Genomic DNA, 21524 nt, shown 5'->3' on the forward strand with positions numbered 1-21524 from the left:
TCCATGACTTGTCACCTGAGTTTCCCCAGAGTAGGCTTAGAGAGGAGAGAGAAAAAAGGGAGAATGAATAAGAAGGAAAGAAAGAGAGAAGAGGGGAGAGAGATGGAGAGAGTAAAGAGTGAGAAGGAAGAGAGAAGAAAGGGAAGCAGAAAACCACCATGCCTATTGTGACTAATGTCCAAATTCAATGTATCTTGACTAACACTTTATTCGTCAGCATATTCAATTTATTAAATCAATGATTAGGGGAGTCATTAAAAAAAAGAGAGGTATGTTTCTGAGAAAGCAGTAAGAAAGTATTTAGGGTTCACACCTGGTAAGGCACTGATCTTGCACCATGGCTGCTTCACTTTGGATCTGAGGCACCTCTTCTAGTTCCCCCTTCCACTTCAAGGATTAATCACAGAGCAAGATTTAGCCTTGAGCACCACCAGCTGCTGCAGAAAGAAGGAAAGGAATGAAGGAAGAGAAGAGGGAGAAAAGAGAGAACCACCTTAGGAGAGAGGGAGGAAGAACTAAAGTTTTGAGGAAGGATGGAAAGGAGAGAGTGAGGGAAAAAGATTAAAGGAGGGAGAGCTGGAGGGAAGGAAAGAAAAAAGAAAAAAATCATTAAATCTAACCTTTCAAATGTTTGGTTACACATTCTTCTTTTAATATTTTGAATGTCTATAAGCACAGTCCTGATCCCAATCTTTCCTTCTCCAAATTAATTACCAAAAGTCAACCTATGAGCTATATTTCCAAATTCAGACTGGATACAATTTAATGAATGAATGCAAGTATTGCTTCTAACGGTGGGAAGGAAATACAATGCATTTACTTAATTTGGTAAAATATCACAACGTTAAATTTAAAAGAAAAGAATAAGAGTTCCTTTCTCTCCACATCCCCACCAGCACTGCTTGTTTTCCTTTTTTGTGATGTGTGCCAATCTCAGTGGCGTGAGGTGGTACCTCATAGTAGTTTTGATTTGCATCTCCCTGACGATTAGTGATGTTGAGCATCTTTTCATGTGCCTTTTGGCCATTTGCCTTTCTTCTTTTTCAAAATGTCTGTTCATTTCTTCTCCCCATTTTTTGATGGGGTTAGTTGTTTTTTTCTTGTATAGTTCTGTCAGTACCTTGTAAATTTTGGGTATTAGCCCTTTATCTGATGAGTATTGGGTGAATAATTTCTCCCACTCAGTGGGTGGCCTTTGTATTCTGGGCACTATTTCCTTTGAGATGCAGAAGCTTCTCAGCTTAATATAGCCCCATCTGTTTATCTCTGCTTCCACTTGTTTGGAAAGTGCTGTCTCCTCCTTATTCTCAATGTCCTGGAGTGTTTCACCTTTTTCACTGCTGGTGGGAATGCCATCTAGTACAACCTTTATGGAAAGCAATATGGAGATTCCTTCACAAACTGGAAATTGAGCTACCATACAATCCAGCTATACCACTTCTAGGAATATACCCGAGGAACACAAAAATACAATACAAAAAACCCTTCCTTACTCCTATATTCATTGCAGCATTATTTACAATAACCAGACTCTGGAAACAACCAAGATGCCCTTCAACAGATGAGTGGCTAAAGAAACTGTGGTACATATACACAATGGAATACTATGCCGCCGTCAGGAGAGATGAAGTCATGAAATTTTCCTATACATGGATGTACATGGAATCTATTATGCTGAGTGAAGTAAGTCAAAGGGAGAGAGAAAGACGCAGAATGGTTTCACTCATCTATGGGCTTTAAGAAAAATGAAAGACCTTTTTAACAGTATTTCAGAGACAAGAGAGATGAGGGCTGGTAGGTGCAGCTCATGACATGAAGCTCATCACATAGAGTGATGAGTGCAGTTGGAGAGATGACTACACTGAAAACTATCATAACAATGTGAATGAATGAGGGAAGTAGAAAGCCTGTCTCAAGTACAGGTGTGTGGGGGGGGAGGAGGGAGATCTGGGAAATTGGAGGTGGGAATGTTGCACTGGTGAAGGGGGGTGTTCTTTACATGATTGTAATCATACAACTGTAATCATGTTTGTAATCACGGTGTTTAAATAAAGATAATTAAAAGAAAGAAAGAAAAAGAGAAAAAAAAATAATAGTAACTCTGACAAGTCTTAGAGAAGATTTAAGTCCACCAGGAATCTAGAGCAAAGTACCTACTGAAAGGAAGCTACAAGAACTCTTCACTATAAAAAAAGAAAGAAAGAAAGAAAAGAAAAGAAAAAGAAAAGAATAAAATGTCCATAATGTATTACTTAATTTTAGTACTTTGTCTTTTTATGGTCCAACACAACATTTAGAAACTATTTGAAGGCATCTCTCAGTAAACTGTGAAGTCTCGTTACCAATTTCTGACGGAAGTTTTACCAGTTAAAAACACAACGAGGGGTCAAAAAGATAGTCCAGCGGGTAGGAAGTTTGCCTTGCATGGGGTCTGACCGGGATTCAATCCTAGTATCCCTTATAACCTTATAACCCAAGCGTGCCAGGAGTAGCCTTTGAGCGCCGCCTGGTGTGGCCCCAAAACAAAATAAAACAAACAAACAAACAAAAAACACTTAAAAACACAACCAAATGCATTCCACTTAAAGCATTTTTATTCCGAGGTTATCATTTTGATCTTTTTTCATGTTAAAATATTTTGGAAATGATGGCGACAGTAGTTAGCGTTTACTTGCTTGACAACTTTGATCCCAGCTTTTCTGCTCGTGCTTGGGCTTTTTCACCTTACTGACTTCAAATCTACCTGTCTGGAAACTTCCAGAGAGGCTTGCTTTATTCAGTAATAAGAGTACCTTGTAGTAAGCTGTCGGGGGGTGAGGGGTACCCTCGGCATGCACAATTGGCGGGAGGAGAGCGGGACATATGCACCAGCAGCTAACCCAGCTCACTGGGTTACAACAGGGCTTGGCACAACCGGGGGACCCGCAAAGCTATTCAGCCCGAGCAAGATACAGTGCACCTAGGCGGCAGGGTTTTGAGTTCCAAGTCCCAAGCTGTGCTTTCCACAGCGTCTGTAGGGTGGTGGATCACCTTGGGTAGGGACCAATGTGGAAGAGGAGCAAGGAAAATCACCTCTTGGGAGGCAGAAGCGGGTATCAGGGCTGGGCGTCCATTCTCGAACAAGGAAAGCGAAAGAATCTACCTGAGTTAGGATTTGGAGGAGAGAGAAGAGAGAAGAGGGAGGAAGTCTGCCTTGCAAGGGGCCTGCCCGGAGTTCAATCCTGGCATCCCTTATGGGTCCCCCAAGCGTGCCTCTGAGCTCCTCCTGGTGTGGCCCCAAAACAAAATAAATAACAAACAAAAAACACAAAAACACAACCAAATGCATTCCATTTAAAGCATGGAAATATACCCCCCAAAGGAGAGTAGAGTTCTTTTTTTTTTGGTTTTTGAGCCACACCTGGCGGTGCTCAGGGGTTATTCCTGGCTGTCTGCTCAGAAATAGCTCCTGGCAGGCGCGGGGGAAAGAGTAGAGTTCTTAGGAAGAGGCAGAGGAACACTGTGCCCTCCCTCCATCCCCAATTGAGCAGGTGGGGAAAAAAAAAAAAAATAAAAAGCTTTTCCGCCACACTTCCCGACAGCCTCCGCGAGAAAACACCCAAAGCGCCTGCGCAGTACCTAGGGCCCGCCCTCAGCCCCGCCCCCTGGCTTTCCTGCCCGGGTCTTGCAGGGTCAAACATGGCGGCCCCCAGTGCACTGCGGCGAGCTGCGTTTTCACCCCGCTTCTTCCTCGGGTCGGGTGTTACCTTCGCCCTCTGGAGAGCAGCGACTGCTGAATTGCAAACAAGTGTCAGATTCCAGGTAAGGCCTGGAGAACGGAGAAGAGCCTGTGCCGCCGCCACCTGTCGCAGGCCCCCCTGAGCCCCACTGTGGAGGAGCGAGATGGCGAGAGTTGCAGCGACAGCAGCGACCCCGGGTTCGGGCGGGAAGTCATCTGCAGAGGGAATTGCAGCGATCCCTGCCTGGAAGCACCGCCGGGCTGGTGGTGCATTGCTGAGGGAGGGTGGGAGGTTGGTGACCCGGCCCCTGAGAGGGAACTGGGAACAGGCCTGGGAAACTTAAGAGCAACTTCAAAATAAAAATAAAAGTGGGGGCCGGAGAGATAGCATGGATGTAGGGCGTTTGCACTGCATGCAGAAGGACGGTGGTTCGAATCCCAGCATCCATCCCATATAGCCCCTCGAGCCTGCCGGGAGCGATTTCTGAGCAGAGAGCCAGGATGATCCCCTGCGCGCTGTCGGGTGTGACCCAAAAAACAAAATAAATAAATAATAAATAAATAAATAAATAAATGTAACTGGGATGCGGGAATCGAACAGCAGATAGGACGTTTGCTTCGCACACAGGTTTGAGCTCCAGGACCCCTATAAGGATCGGTCCTTCAAACCCCCATCAGGAGTGATCCTTAGCCTAGAGCCAGGGTACGTAAGTCCTGAGCACCTCCTGGTGTGGCCCTTACAAGCAAGGCCAAATAGAAGTTGCCCAGTGCAAGGCAGTGCCTCTCCGTCTCGGGAGGTCTAAACCCAACTGGCACACAAACCCCAAGGGTCCTCGAAGCTGGCTGGGGGAATGCTGGATGAAGTCCTCTAGGAGAGTTGCAGGTTTTATGCATCTCTGGGGTGTCCAAGCAGAGAGGTGCAGAGGCGGGTACTTGTGTTTAGTTGTCGGACACGAGTTCTGGACCAGGAAGAAGCTGGCACAAGTCTCCCAAGAAGCCAAAAATGAGCTGCTGCGGAACTAGGAGAGAAAAAGTGGTGTGGCTCTGTAGAAAGTAAGAGGGAAAGTGATGGAACGAACACTACTGGATATTGGCAAGAAGTCAAATGCTAGTTAGGATGTGGGAACTATATTGAAAACAATGTGTATCTTTTAATAAGCTTATCAAACAAGTAATTTTTAGAAAATATGCTGTCCCTTTTCCATTTTTTTTGTACCACGCCCGGTGGCCCTCATGGATTACTTCCAGCTGTGTGTTCTGAAATGATTCTAATATGGGATGCCAGGGATTGAACCTGGGTCTGCCACGTGCAAGGCAAACGCTCTACTCTCTGTACTTTCTGGTCTGAAAAATAGAGCTGTATCACATTGATAATAATATTTACCTATTTTCTAATAAGCACTTTAGTTCTTAAACTTTACCTTTTACATTAGTCAATACACACTTGTTGGATTGGACTGTCTATCATGGAAGAATAACTGAAGGTATTTGGAGGCTTGGCCCTTGTATATTTTTATTTCACTGTGAAACATAGGTCTCTGTCCCAAGTACCTGTTGTTTTTATATCATTTATGGACTCCTTGAAATTAGAATGCCCTGTATTTGTCATAGCAGCCTGATGGTTTATCTTAGGGTCTCAATAAACTTTATGATAAATCGCTAATAAACAGTCATAGAAAAAAAGACATAACTTTGTATTTGCATTTGTGTTAGATGTTTTATACAACTCTGTACATTTTTTTCTCTGAGTTTTTTAATTTAAAAGTATTTCCGTTTATTTGCAATGTGGGGAGGGGACCTTGTTGAGGATTAAGGCTGAAAGGCTTGGAATGTATGCAATCTCTGTCTTGAACCCAGCACTGCATGGTCTTCCTGGCACCATCAGGGTTGAATGTGAGGAGGTCACCCCAGCAATATAGGCTCCAGGCAGCACCTTATCATTGAGCCTTAGGCCCAGCTTTGCCAGGCCTGACAGTGAAAGTGGGCTCCTGGCTCTAGAGCAGTCCTGGTAGGTAACCCACTGAAAAATAACCTTGTGGTAAGAGGGGCTTATTTCTTTTGCTATCTCACCCTGTCTTTTATGCTTAGTTTCAATATGTCCCTCATTGTTTTAACTATAGAAAACATTAAGATGTGCTTTAAATATATAATTTTCTTGAAGAGAACTGGTGATAAAGACCAGGTAGATGGTATGGGAATTAAGAAATTATTGCCTAGCTTTGATTCCTAGCACTCCATATTGTCTCCCTACTCTTTCAAGAATAACCCCTGAGAGCAGAGCCAGAAATAATCCCAGAGCTCTGACAAGGATGGCTCAAATTCCCCTACCCTCTCAAAAGAAAGAGCTTGATAATTAATGTCACCATATGCACACCTCTCTAACTTATGAAACAAAGTAAATATAAACTTGGGTACTGTGATCCATTGTTTTTTTGTTGTTGTTGTTTTGTTTTTTTGGGCCACACCCTGCGGTGCTCAGGGATTACTCCTGCTCAGAAATAGCTCCTGACAGGCACCAGGGACCATATGGGACACCGGGATTCGAACCAACCACCTTTGGTCCTGGATCGGCTGCTTGCAAGGCAAACGCCACTGTGCTATCTCTCCGGGCCCTACTGTGATCCATTGTAATTAGGATGGCAAATAAATTTATTTTTACATAACAAATCCCCCCCCCCCAAATCTGGCAACTTAACAGACATATTTATCCCAGTTTTTATGGATCAGGATTCCAAGCATTGGATTTTCTGTTCAGGGTCTCCATAAGGCAGCAGTTAATGTTGGCTGTGGCTATATTCATCACAAGGTCTGGGAAAGTATGGAAGAGGGAATCCAATTTGCAGCCCTCTGGGCATGCCCATTAGCAGGATTCCTATCCTTGCTGACTGATGGACTACAATTGGTTTTAGACTACTCAGTTTGGGACATGTTGGCCTCTCTAGGGCCCAGTACCATGCCTGACTTGGATAAGGTTGGCCAGTAAAGTATTAAAATGAGGACTGTCTCATTTTAATTTGCAGCCTGATCTCCAAAAGAACTCTTACTTTAGTATTTGGTCATCAAAATCAAGTCCTTGGTTTGAGCTGAGCCCAAGGCTCTAGGAGTATATCATATGCATGCCCTGTGGCAGAGTCCCTGGGAGCCATCATGAAAGTTGCCTTTTAACTGTCAATGTTCCACTTGCATTTTTTTTTTGTTATTATTAACAGCTTGTGTGCTCAGGCTTTTCTTCTATAGCTTTGTTGACTTCTTGTAAAATAAAATAACCTGTGTGTGCTTTGTAATGCCACTAGATATTTCCTAGATACTTACTGATTGATTTTAGATCACATATTTAAAGAATTTTAACCTGTAGGGATATGTGGTTGTAGACCCATTTTGTATCTGTGAACATTTTCTATTCTTATTTTTGTGTGTGTGAGATAGTAAGGAAGTTGAGTTTGCAGCTGCTACTTTTTTCAAAATAAAGAAAAAAATTGAAAACTTTTCTAACTAGTAGCAAAAACCCTGTCTCTTTATCTTTGAGAATACCTTCCCTCAGAAAGAATAGCAATATTCTCATTTTATGACGGCTCCATTCAGTTTTATAGTTGTTTCTGGTGAGATATAATGCTTAGCCTGGCACAAAGTAGTTGCTCAGGTTTGTTAAATGAACCTATAAGAAAATTTACTGTGTAGACATTTGTTATGAAAAAGAAAGCATATGCAAATGTGCACAAAAATAGAATACTATATAATAACCCCTTGGTCATACAAACCAGTTCTTAATGGTTTTTCTCTTGGACAGGGGACCATTCCTGGCGAGGTTCTGAACCAAATAGCGTGCTGGAAATTGAACTTGGATTGGCCACCTGGGAGGCAAATGCCCTACTTGTTGTACTACTTCCTAGTGCCCTGGTTTTTAATATTTTGCCCATCTTGTTTTATGTTTTTCTATTTTAGTTTTATTGGAAATAAAATTTTCAATGTAACTTAATCAATTTCAATTAAATTTTAATATAATTGAATTCAGTGTAAATTTCAATGTAAATAATATTCTGTGTTTCAGTTTATAATTGAGTCTGCACTTTTTTAAATTAATTTTCATTTTGTTTTTTGAGCCACACCAGACCATGCTCAGGGTTTACTTAAGATTCTGTATTTCCTGATTGTGCACAGGGACCATTTGTGGTGGCAGAGGTTAGTACCCACGCCCTCCCACAGTCTCTTTTGCCCACAGATAGTTTTTAAAACATAGTTTTTGTATGTGTACCATACCTAGCAGGTAAACAGTATCCCAGTGTCCTAATAACCCTGATTGTCTAATAACTTTCAATCATTTGCTTTAATCAAAATTTAAATGAAGTTTTTGTATTTGATTTTGAAAAGTATGCTAAATTGCTTGCTTGTAACAGATGGTAAAATGAATGCAAATGGCGAGTTTTTCCTTTAGTATCTTAGTTTTCTTATTTCATCTTACGTCTATTCCCCTTTCATAATTGCACTCCTGTTTTTCTCAATAGAAATGCAGTCTTTCCCCATTGGCCACCGCTTGGAAAACCTGTTATCTAGGGCACCTGACCAAAAATACCTCCTGAGAGCCAGTCCCTTCCTTGAGGTTCTGAGCAGAGGCAGATTGGGAGATTGATTTATCTTAATTGCTACATCCTGAATACATTAAAAGTACAGTAAATCACTGAAAACATGCAACATGGAAACACCTGCCTGCGTTTCAAGTATAGTCCTATGGATCCCTTAACCTTCTCAGAGCCGACCTGTGCTTGAGTAGAACAGACGCTTTGGTATCCAGACCCCACTGGATTTCAAACTACAGAACAGTTCAGGAAGGTCTCACTCAATTCTGGGGCTATTTCTCTTCATTTCCTTAATCTGACTTCAACCTTTGTTCTTTTCTACCCAGATTAGCTGCAGATTCTTGGTTCCATTTTTATCCATTTGCACTGAGGAAATTGCTCCGCGACAGTCCTACAGTTCCACTGCCTGGTAACATTGGCGCGTGGCCAAGCTGGGGCCTCCCTGCACTGTTAGGAAGTGTCTGCTTCTCTGGCAACCTGCTTGATTGAAATTATAGTTGTCTGACCTCCTGATTATCTTGAAAAAGAAACAAATCTGTCAGCTCGTGTCCAGACCATTCCCTTGAAAACCAAGTCTGAGGAAAATTTGTTTGGAGTTTTTTATTTGGAAATGGAATTTGTGGAAAGAATTGCTGGGAACTGTGCTTAGGGGTGGCAAAGCAGATTTTCTCCAAGAGTCTTAAGATTCTGTCTGGGCTAGCCAAAGATCGAGGCATTTCCCGGACAGCCTCATCTGTTCCATCATGGACTAATAGAGAACTCTCTCTTGAATGTCAATTCCTTATTAACTATTTGCTGGAATTTAATAAATATAACTTTCTGCTGTTGAGGTTGTGATGGCTTCCATAAATACAGTATAGAGAATTGACAGATTTTCATTTTATTTTCTCCCTTTTGGGGGCAAGCACTTTAGCTATCCTACACTCATTTTGTCCCCAGATTTTCGTATTCCTAAGCACTGTATGCAAATGACTTCGAGAAGATCCTAAAAGGAATTTAAAAAATAAAAACAAGAAGGTGACTTTTAAAATGTACCTTTCTAAATGGACAAATGGCTCGCTCTTCAAGCCCTTGTTCTCCCTTAAATATATATCTCACCTGTTTGTCTTTATGTTTCTTTGCTTTTTATTTCCATTCTGGAGAAGCCTCTGTTCTCTTCTCCTTTCTTTCCCCTTACATCTTTCTAAATCAGTAAACTAGCTTCACCAAAAACACAAAACAAACAAACCTGTGCAAATAATTTTAAGCCTCATTAATGATAAAACTAAGGATATCTTGTCTCATGTCACAAAATATGCAAACTAGTGACAATAACTTTTAATGAAGTGAGTCTTTGAGTTAGTAATCAGTCACTTGAAATGAGGTTAAAATGTAGAAACAAAAATAATGTAGTAGAGGAGGATGCAAATATAAAAGAATATCTACTCAGTACAAATGAAAGACTATTTTACTATAGCTGCTTCTTTAAGAAAAAGATTTAGTGGAGGAGAGTTCTAAGATTTTTTTAATAGTACATAATGAACAGGAAAATGTAATGTTTAAAAATCACAGAACAGGGGCCGGAATGATAGCACATTGGTAGGACATTTGCCCTGCACGTGACTGACCCAAGGTGGACATCGTTTTGATCTCTAGCATCCCATATGGTCCCCTGAGCCAGGAGTGATATCTGAGTACAGAGCCGGGAATAACCCCTGAGCGCCACCAAGTGTGGCACGCGCACACACAACAACAACAACAACAACAAAATCACAGAACACAGGAAAAAAGAAAAAGAAGTTAGACAAATAGAAGCTGGTATCTGTGTAATTACTACGATTGGAGAAGAGAACAGTAGGCAGAATTTGGTGGATGCAGTTTTATTTTTATTCAGATATGTACATAATTACCACTGAATGTAATGTAAAAGCAGAACCTATACTACCCAAACTACCAAATGAAAAGCAAAACAACAACAAGAAAAAAAAAACCTTGTGGCAAAAGGGAAAAACAGGATGGAAACAGTAATAATAAATTAAAAGTTAAATAAGATGAAAACACAGGGAAAAAAAATCTGTTAAAATCCATTTAAATGGGATGTTCTTTTCTCTAGGATTAGGGTAGATTGGAGAAAGGAGGCTTGTAGAGTTTGCTCAGGAGGCAGGGACCCCACCTGAAAAGCAATTCTTAGTTAACTAGACCTGTGTTTCAGTGCAAGGGTCTGAGGACCCAGTGCTGCTCAGTGCTACTTGTTCCCTGAGGTACTGGGGATTACCTGGTTTTCCCAAGTGGTACTTGGTGCTCTGGGGTTTCTAGGGCTATTCTTGATGATACTCCATGACTATGTGGACTGGGGATGGAATCCAAGTAGCTTCTGGACTACAGATGGTACTGCTGGACTATCCAAACCATGGTGTATTATATACTTAAGAAAAATATAAATGAACCCAAAATTTAAATTAAAAATATGGACAATATTATTACAAAAGAAAGGAAATAAAAGGTTGATCCAGTGGAATTGAATCTAAGATAAATTTGCACAAGAGTGAAATACTTTGGTATACCAAAGGGAGCAATCTAATAAGTGAGAACTCTTGTGAAGTAGTATGTTGTATACCAAAGAAAGTGCATGGGGAATCTAAAGGTGTTTGATAAGGCATATTACAGTCATAGTATGGATGCAGATTTTTGGTTTTCTGGCTCATATCCAAGAATAAATAGATAATTATTTTCTTTTATTTTTCTTTCTGTATTGGCCATTGAATATGAAATATTCAGTCGATCAAACTTGCCATCTGCTACGTTTTGTTATGGCCAATATTTATTTCACAAAATAAATAAAGTAGTGTCCATAAGTAACCTTTTATCTTTTGCTTTTTTTTCTCTCTCACAGCAATTTGTTTGCAGAGTACAGAAGCCATTTCTCAATCTAACACTAATGCCTGCCATTTCCCCTGCTCTGATGTTGCCTGTCTTGTGTCCCAGGCTGATTACTAACCCATGTATCTCTCTGTATCTCTCAGTTAGATCTCCAATAAGATGTTCATCATGTTTTTCAAATTCATGGTGTCAGAATTGAAGTCAGTGCTTTTCTTTCCTAATTTAACTCTCCCACTAAAATTCATTGGTTCAATGAATGGGGTCATATTCACAGGGTGACTTGTTTCTCTTGTGAGAGCTGTGGTTAGCTATTGGTAGGGTCTACCTCTTACAATATAGATTTTGTCATCATAGAAAAAATTTTGTTCTACAATTTTCAAAGCCTACGGTGTCCTCATTATTTTGGCAAGAGAATGTTTGGGAGAATGTCTTACACAACTGCTTTTTCATCTCCAAATTCATAACTATGTCATAATTTTTAGGGAGATTTTCTCTTTGCTTTGAATGGGAAGAAATATTTTGCATTATTCAAAAAAGCCATAGAATTATTTTTTAAATCAGAACAATCTGGAAAAAGAAAGAAAAAGGATAATAAAACTAGCACACTGGGAAATTGGTGACAGTAGACTTGGCACTTGAGTGTGGGAGCGGGAGTAGAAAAATAGTCTGATTTATAGAATGCCAAACGAACTAGGGAGCAGTAGTCCTGGGCTCTGTTTTCCTGTTGATAGTAAAATTGTGGATTTAGAAGGCATAATAAGAACATAGAATTGTTGTTTAATAAAAAATATTATTTTGAGTAAGCAAGCCAGATAGGACAATGGGTAAGACTATTGATTTGCATTCAGCCAGATTTAATCCCTGGCACCACATATGGCCTCTTGAGCACTGCCAGGACTAATCCCTGAGCACAGAACCAGAAGTAAGCCCTGGCCACCACTAGGCCTATCAACCAAACCAAACCAACCAAACAAAAATATCCTGGCCCAGAGAGATGTACAAGGGCTAAGGCACTTGACTTGCACATGGACAATGAGGTTTTGATCCCTAGCAGCACATATGGTCCAGTAAGAGCTTCTAGCAATGATCACTGAGCACAGCCAGATGCGGCCGAAAACTTAAAAAAATATATTCTTTGTTTTTTCAGAGGAAAAATATGGTTTCATGTAATTTATTGAATTTTTGTAATTTATTGAATTACATTAATTTTTTTAATTTAATAAAGTGTTTCTAATGTAACTTTAATGACAAATAGCTTTAGAGACTTTAGAATCTATTCTCAAAGTGCTAGGAATGAGTATAAAGAGGTGGTATTGCTGGTGATATGAAGGAAAGACTTTTTCATATTAGGAAAAGAGAAATGAATTAGAGTTCATAAGGTGCAGTTTCTACAACCTGACTGTTGCTTCTAGAGTGTTGAAAATCACTGATAAAGGGTGAGAACCACAGACTTAAGATTCTGAGAAAAGCCAGAACCTGAAAGATCTGTTCAGTTACTGAATGCAGCAAAAGTCTAGTTTGACCTTTGGAAGTATTTTCTCTAGTTCTTTACATTGTCTTTGGGGGGGGAGGGGGGCAATTCTTAGTGCTACAGCATAGAAAGAATCAGCAGCTAGAGATGAAATGTGATGACTGGTAACTTAAAAGGGTTGAGCCCAACTCAATAAATAGTCTTGACATTTACTGAAAGTTTCTTCATTATGCCAACTTAACTAAGAACTAGGGAATGAAGTCTCATGCTTAGCCAAAGTTGTCACTGGGAGAATTAAAGATGGTTTTCGTAGTACCTCGGCCTAAGGATGTATTTCCAAATACGTGTACATTTCTTTCCATCTCCGCTTTCCTGTTCTTATCAGTTGTGATAATTAGTTGACACCAACTCTGGTATCACATTCAGATATTTGCTTTAGCTAAGGAGGTTGCATATCATTGATGTTTTTGTTTTTAATATAATGAAATGATAGTATTTGTAAGCATAGGCATTTAAAAGTCAAGCTTTTGAACTGGCGACCAATGTCTTAACAACTTCCTTTTAGATTTTTTTTTGTTTTTGTTTTTGTTTGGGGGGGGTCACCCCTGGTGATGCTCAGGGGTTATTTTTGACTATGAGCTCAGAAATCGCTCCTGGCTTTGGGACCATATGGGACGCCAGGAATAGAATCCTGGTCCATCCTGGGTCAGCTGCATGCAAAACAAATGCCCTACCACTGTGCTATTGCACCAGCCCATCATTTTAGACTCTTTTTTTTTTTTTTAATCTTTTTCCTTCTAAATTCCTGCCAACTGAGTACTATAGTAAAAGAGACAATTATTGGAATGGTGTTTTGTTTCAAGGTAGTGATAAGTGTTTAATTGAAAAAAATCTTTATTTTCTTTTCCACATTTTATTTTCTCATAGATAATAAGGCTAAGACATGCCACGGTTGTAACGACAAAGAAAAATGCTGCAGCTTTAAGACGGGAATCTTACACGGCAGATTTTATTAAAAAGCAGATTGAAGAGTTCAACCTAGGAAAGAGACATTTAGCCAATATGATGGGAGAAGATCCAGAAACTTTCACCCAGGAGGACATTGATGTAAGTACTGTTCCTCAGCTGGAAATTAATTGCTGTAGAGTTTTAGATATCAAAAGTCTTTTGATATGTAGTAGATTTGGAAATAGCTGTGATGCCTTAAATTCAGCTTTCTTACAAAATGATAAAATAAGTGGAAATGAAAATATATTCATGATTACCAGAAATCCCACATGTAAATCTAAGCCCAGTGTTTTCATTAGTTGAACTTATTTTTTGTTGTTTGCCCCCTTTGTTTGGGGGTGGGGGTGGGGGCTTCACCTAGTGTTACTTAGATGTTACTTCTGGCTCTGCACTGAGAAATTACTCCTGGCAGTCTTGGGGGACCTTATGGGATACTGGGGATCTAAGCTGGGTTGGCCGCATGCAAGGCAATCGTCCTACTTTCTGTACTATCTAATATCACTTTGGCCCCAGAATTTACATGTTCAAAATGAGAACATGTTCTAAGCAATTTGAGAATTAGGGATAGGACTCTATCAGTATTATTATAATACCAAGAAAAAACAGTAATGATACTATTTTTGTTGGCAAGAATTATCAGCTTTAAAGATTTTTCTGATTTTTATAAAGTGACATAGAGCCAAGGAGATAACTGGTAAAGCATATGCCTGAGTTTGATCCCCCAGCATTACCAAGTGTTTTTTTTTTCTTTATTTAAACACCGTGATTACAAACATGATTATAGTTGTATGATTACAGTCATGTAAAGAGCACCCCCCTTCACCGGTGCAACATTCCCACCACCAATTTTCCAGATCTCCCTCCTCCCCATCCCCCTACACCTGTACTCGAGACAGGCTTTCCACTTCCCTCATTCATTCACATTGTTATGATAGTTTTCAGTGTAGTCATGTCTCCAACTGCACTCATCACTCTATGTGATGAGCTGCATGTCCTGAGCTGCACCTACCAGCCCTCATCTCTCTTGTCTCTGAGATACTGTTAAAAATGTCCTTCATTTTTCTTAAAGCCCATAGATGAGTGAAACCATTCTGCGTCTTTCTCTCCCTCTGACTTACTTCACTCAGCATAATAGATTGCATGTACATCCATGTATAGGAAAATTTCATGACTTCATCTCTCCTGATGGCTGCATAGTATTCCATTGTGTATATGTACCACAGTTTCTTCAGCCACTCATCTGTTGAAGGGCATCTTGGTTGTTTCCAGAGTCTGGCTATTGTAAATAGCGCTGCAATGAATATAGGAGTAAGGAAGGGATTTTTGTATTGTATTTTTGTGTTTCTTGGGTATATTCCTAGGAGTGGTATAGCTGGATCGTATGGAAGCTCAATTTCCAGTTTGTGAAGGAATCTCCATATCACTTTCCATAAAGGTTGTACTAGACGGCATTCCCACCAGCAGTGAAAAAGAGTTCCTTTCTCTCCACATCCCCGCCAGCACTGCTTGTTTTCCTTTTTTGTGATGTGTGCCAATCTCAGTGGCGTGAGGTGGTACCTCATAGTAGTTTTGATTTGCATCTCCCTGATGATTAGTGATGTTGAACATCTTTTCATGTGCCTTTTGGCCATTTGCCTTTCTTCTTTTTCAAAGTGTCTGTTCATTTCTTCTCCCCATTTTTTGATGGGGTTAGTTGTTTTACCAAGTGTTTTTTATTTTTAAAAATTATTTTGTTTTTATTAATATATATATACATATATATATATATACCTTGATTTACAAAGTTATTTATAATTTTTTTGTTTTTGGTTTTTGGGTCACACCCGGCAGCACTCAGGGGTCACTCCTGGCTCCATGCTCAGAAATCGCTCCTGACACGCTCTGGAACCATATGGGATGCCGGGGTTCAAACCAGTTGACCTTCTGCATGAAAGGCAAATGCCCTACCCATGCTATCTCTCCGGCATTTAATGTTCTTCCAACAGTCTCATTACTAGTGTCAATTTCTCCATGAGTATCCTCAGGTTCCCTCCCATCCTCTGACCTGCCTCCAAACATTTTCAGTTTGGTTGTTACTGTCTGGATCTCAATCAAGTTTTCAGTGTTGATGATTCTATGATTTGTGTATATATAGCTACACCTTTGCCCCACCCATATACCTGAGACCCTTGACCATTTCCCTTGTTACTTTCCTTCCTCTTCTTCACCCTTAATTTCTTTCCTGTCCTTTTCCTTTCTATATACTCCAGGGTCAAAAGTGATCTAAGTATTTCTTTAATGACTTGCATTCCCTCATCCCTCATCTATATATCACAAATAAGTGAGACCATTCTGTTTGTCCTTTTTTCTGACTCACTTCATCTAACATATCCTTCAGTTTTACCCAAAGCTAGCTGCATTGTTTCTTGTAGCTGCATAGTATCCTGTTATGTACGTATATCACATTTTTATTGTCCACTTATCTGTCGTGCGACACCTACATTGGTTTCATATCTTACCTATGCTACAATGAATAATGTCTACATACATTTTTGGATGAATGTTTTGAATGCCAGTCTATGAGCATGAAATAATTTTTTATATCCTAAGGTCCCCTTCTCTTTCTTAAGTGACTTAAGTTTCAGTTCCTTCCACCATTCAGTCTCAGGTGATTTAAAAGACTTGTGAAACAAGCAAAGGTGCTCACCTTGTACACAAGCAACCTGGTTCACCACACCCTAAAGTACCTTTTTGCAGAGACAGGAGTAAGCCCTGAGCACAGCTGGGTGTGACCCAAAAACCAAAAACCAAACAAAAGCCCTAGTGGCAAGTTAAATTGGTTGTGAAAGACTCTGATGATAACAGTTAAGAGAAAATACCTGGTCACAAGAGAGAAAGTAGATCCACATTCAAAACAAAAGAGGTATGAATATAACAAGTATCACCAACACAGCAAGCAGTACGTCCCTATTCCCCAGATCCCAAGTCCATTGGTACTGATGAACTGAACCAAATATTTACAGGATTAAATCTTGTGAAAATAGAAGAGAATATTGTACAACCTTAAATCTAAATAAGATTAAAATACTCTAAGACAAAAAATATAGGTCAGTACCAATTAGATTTCAAAACTCCAACAAAATTGTTAGCAAAACAAGTGCAGACAAAATAATATCTACATGGACAAGGTTGTATATATTTTGGATTGCAGAAGTTGTTTGGCATTGACGTAAAAATTATTCCAAATAAGTAAATTACTTCTCCTTAAAGTATCAATCAAGTTTGAAAAAAGATAAAGTCTCTTCTGCTTTTAAGTTTTAAGTTGATATCTACTACCTATGTTAGCTCAAGGTTATGTTAAAGATTTTTGCTATTAAGTGATGCCTTACTAAACAAATAGTACAACAGGGAGGGCACTTATCTTGCAAGTGGCCAACCTAAATTTGATCCCTAATACCACACATGTTCTCTCAGTATCACCAAGACTGATCCTTGATTACAGAATTAAAGTTATACCCAAGTACTTCTATATATAGCCCAAAAACTGTGTCCCCCCAAAAAAAGAATATGCATTTACCATATTTATAGAAGAAATCAGATGTTTGGGTTTTTTTGGTTGTTGGCAGGAGGACTTGGGATTTAGGGCCATACCCAGCATTGCAGGGTCTAGAGATCGCATCTGAGTGCTTGGGGATCAAACCAAATCAGTTGAGTGCATGGCAAGTGCCTTAGTTCTGCAGCATCTTTTTGGCCTTCTCTTTGAGACTGTCTTTTTTGATAAATTTTGTGAAGCTATGTCATAAACCTTTTTTATTTTGCTATGTCTATTTTTGTAGTGTTACCAACCATGCCAAGACCATCTAAATCAATGATGGCTAACGTTTTTCAGAGACCGACTACACAATGCCCGGTCCTCCCAATGGCCAGTCTGGCCCTGTTGCCAAGTGAGCTGCAAAGCAGACACCAGCACACTCGCCTCCCGCTGTGCCACATATCTTAATTTCGGACGTTCCCACATGCCAGCTGCAAGGCCACAGCTGGCATCCATGCCATAGGTTTGCCATCAGGATCTAAATAAAAAGAGGAAAAATATTGACAAGATAGTGTGGCCATGCTCTGAACTTACTTCTCGCTCTACACTTGGGAATTTCTCCTGGTGATACATAGAGGACCATGTGGAATGCTGGGGATTGAACCTGGATCAGCCGCATGCAAGTCAAACACCCTCCCCACTGTACTTCTCTTTGGACCCAAGAAGATTGGCAAAAATTGTTATATTTAGGGGCTGGAGCAATAGCACAGAGGTAAGGCATTTGCCTTGCATGCTGCCAACACAGGACAAACCCCAATTAGAATCCTGGCATCCCAGATAGTCCCCGAGCTTGCCAGGAGTGATTTCTGAGCACAGAGCCAGGAGTAACCCCTGAGTGCTGCCAGGTGTGACCCCCCCCCAAAAAAAAAAATTCGTTCTATTCATATAAAAACACATTTAGCTGGAAAAATAGAAATCAAAGGAAAAAAATTTTATCAAGCAAAAAATAGTTATGGGTTGATACAAAGGTTTCCATTTCAAAAATAGTTTAATTGTTGCCTAAAGATAAAGAACCCAACTACTGTTCTTGCTCATTGAACTACAGCTCTACTCATTCCCTTTGGCTATGTACAGAGAGAAAGAGTGTTCCTTTAAATTCATTGTGTGTGCTCACGATGTACTTACACACAGTGCCTAAAATCAATGCACACACAGAATATAAAATGATTGTATACACAGCACCCAAGACCAGTGTGCACACACTGTCGAAGATCATTGGACCCACACAGCATGTCTTACTAAAAGTTCTTAAAAACATGCTAGATATTTTGAGACTAGATCTTAACGCTATGGTTCTCAATTCCTGTTCCACAATCCTTTATCCAGGTGACTGCCAATTGTTGACCTGTCTGTAAAGTGTTTTTGGCTGTAACAACATTTGTGAAGAGGAGGGCTTGTTGAACTAAGTGGGTCTGGTAATTCAATGTAAAGCTGTTACAGTTTGGTCAAATTTTATGTATCTAGAGATGGGAAAGAAGTGAGGCCCATAGAATGTAACAAAGAATCTAGCTCATCTTTTTCCTCAAGTAGTGAACCAAAGTGAAAGACTGTTGAGTTGATTATTAAATGCATTGCAGCTCGCCATTATGCTAGAATAGACATAATCTGCTGCTTACTATTACGAAATTTTTCAGCCCTTTTCACGTGTACCAGCAGAATTTCCTTTTCTTAAAATCATGTAAACAGGGGCCTGGATTGGTAGTACAGTGGGTAGAGTGCTTGCCTTGCAAGTGACCAACCCATGTTCTGTTCTCAGCATCCCATATGGTCCTTTGAGCACTACCAAGTGCAGAGCAAGGAGTACGCACTGAACACCTTAGGTTGTTGACCCCCACAACTCCCCCCAAAAAGCCCTGTAATTGTATAAACAAAAATTACTGATGACCACTGATATTTACATTTTAATTTTTGAATTAAAATAGTATCACTTCTATATTTTAATTTGGAGACATTTCAGCGATAGTAAATATTTGGAAAACAGAGTTTCACTTGCATCTACTAATGTCTTTATTCGGGAATTAAAAGTTAAGTTCCACATCACTGTAGAATTTCAGGAAAAAAGCCAGCAAATTGATATATCACACTCCTGAAGTCTACCAATTACTTTTTAATTGGTATTATAGGCCTCATTCTGAAACCAGAATGTTTTATTCTCCTAAGTGTGAATGTGCTGTATGAAGTTTCTCTAATTGATTTGCTGTGCCCATTCCATTTGATGTATCATTTTTCACAATATTTCATAATTTGTGCTCAGTTCTAATGAACAGAGTCGTTAGGACAGGCATGTCTAAGTACAACTGACAGCTAACATTAGGTGCCAGATGCAGTTTATAAAGCTATGTAGAACTGTAGAGAACAGTTTAAATAAATTAGCACCTGTACATTAGTCTCACTTGCTGGTAATTTATAAGCGAATCAGTAGAGATGACATTTAGGTAAGTCATTGATCAAGTTAACAGCTGCAAGCCCACTGCCCAGCTGGGATACCTAATTAATAGAGATTGCATTCCTGACCCAGTGCTTCTCCTGGGTTCAGTCTGCAGGCCTTTTGTACTTTGACTTAAGTCTAAGAATATAGTTTTAATACTTTGCCTTCATTTTAGGAGACCTTTGCAGTATTAGTATTCTAATTAAAGTCTAAAAAAAGAAAGAGAATAAACTTGTTTACAAATGAAAATCACCTTACTCCATGGTGTACTTTTTTTTAAAAAATTGACTTATTCTCATTAGCATTTTTTGGTTTGGGCTTCAGGTAAGCGATGTTGTGGTCTACGTATATTTCTGAAGGGTTCTATACTTAATATTAAGCATATAGGTCTCAACATTTTCTTTTTCCTGGAAGGAGCAGGGTTGGTTTGTTGTTTTTTTTTTTGTGACAACCAATCATTGAACCCAAGCCATATATTAACAGCTTTCTTTCAAATGTGACATCAGTTTAAAACACCATAAACATTGCCAAGTTAAATTCTGTACAAATTCCACAAGTAAATATAGGAAATTGAAAGCTGGAAATGTAGGAAAATGCTTTGTTTTGTATTTCTATGGCTCAGATTTTTCTGAGTGAATGTGAAATTGAAAATGTAAGGCATCATCAGTCTTAAATCAGAATCAGGCATTGATTTTGTGACTTAGGTATGGAGTTGTAGATATTAATGATTATTAGTATTAAAGCTATAAACTACATCTAAAGTCTGCTTTGTCATCTGAGAAAAAGATCTCTTTTTTTCTCTTTTTTTTTTTTTTTTTTGGTGGGGGGAGGGTCACACCCAGCAGCTCTCAGAGGTTACTCCCGGCTCTACACCCAGAAGTTGCTCAGGCTGCTCAGGGGTCCATATGGGATGCCGGGATTTGAACCACCATCCTTCTGCATGCCAGGCAAATGCCTTACCTCCATGCTATCTCTCCGGCCCCGAGAAAAGATCTCTTGACATAAAAATATGAAGTCTAAAATAAATAAAAAACATTGGGCAACTAATATTCTTTTCAGCTTCTTGAAGAATCAAGTCCAAGTGGATAGATTGAAGATAGATTTATTTATTTTACAGAAAGATTTGGTATTTCTTTTTGTATTGTTTTGTTTTGTTTTGCTTACTTCCTACTATGTACTCAGGGATCATGCTTGTCAGTTTCAAGGACCAAAGGAGATGCAAGGGATTGAACCCATGTTGGCCCTGGGCAAGGCAAGCACCCTATCCACTGTACTGACCCAGGGTTGAATACTTCTTGAATTTAAATAATAGGGAGTTGTTGTTGTTGGTGGCGGTGGTGGTGGTGGTGATGGTTTGTAAGTGAAAAAGTAATTATTTGGGAACTGCAGGGATAGTCTAGGAAATAAGATGTTTTCCTTGCCTGTGGCTAACCCCAGTTTAAGCCCCCAGCACTACATATTTGTGGTTTACAGAGTGCTGAGCACTGCCAGATATATCCCTTTCCCATCCCTCCAGAAAAGGTTCTTATATCATTAAATGACTATGAATTTCTGGTAAGTTGGTCCAAGCAGGCCAAAGCACAGGTCAGATGTGAAATGCCAATTTACTTCAGATTTTAAAATACTTGAAGGCTTCACCTTTTCCTCTTGGCATTTTTTCCTTCAATATTTCTCATGTGCCATATGCTTCAGGGAATAGTGGAGAATTAGCAGTTGATAGAAGGATTTACATTAACCAAAAAGCCAGATTCCCCTTCTCACTGTCCTCCATTGGTTTTCTGACTTTCATATCACTTAGCACATTGAAATTCTACACTTAAAAATCATACTTACATAGATATTTCTGATCAGGAAAACGGCCTGCAAAAAGACTGGAATACTTGAATACTTTCTTT

General features: G+C 39.6%; 1 protein-coding gene across 1 annotated transcript in view; it reads left to right on the plus strand.

The window, feature by feature from the left end:
• Positions 1–3673: 3673 nt before the first annotated feature.
• The window catches only part of MRPS9 (mitochondrial ribosomal protein S9), a 55905-nt gene continuing 38054 nt past the window's right edge, over positions 3674–21524 (plus strand). The window contains exons 1-2 of the mRNA XM_049784424.1: positions 3674–3801; positions 13550–13729. Coding sequence (XP_049640381.1) covers positions 3679–3801; positions 13550–13729 — 303 coding nt within the window. The 5' untranslated portion in view covers positions 3674–3678. The remainder of the gene's footprint in view (positions 3802–13549; positions 13730–21524) is intronic.

This window comes from Suncus etruscus, chromosome 12 (assembly GCF_024139225.1).
Source record: "Suncus etruscus isolate mSunEtr1 chromosome 12, mSunEtr1.pri.cur, whole genome shotgun sequence".
Lineage (NCBI taxonomy): Eukaryota > Metazoa > Chordata > Mammalia > Eulipotyphla > Soricidae > Suncus > Suncus etruscus.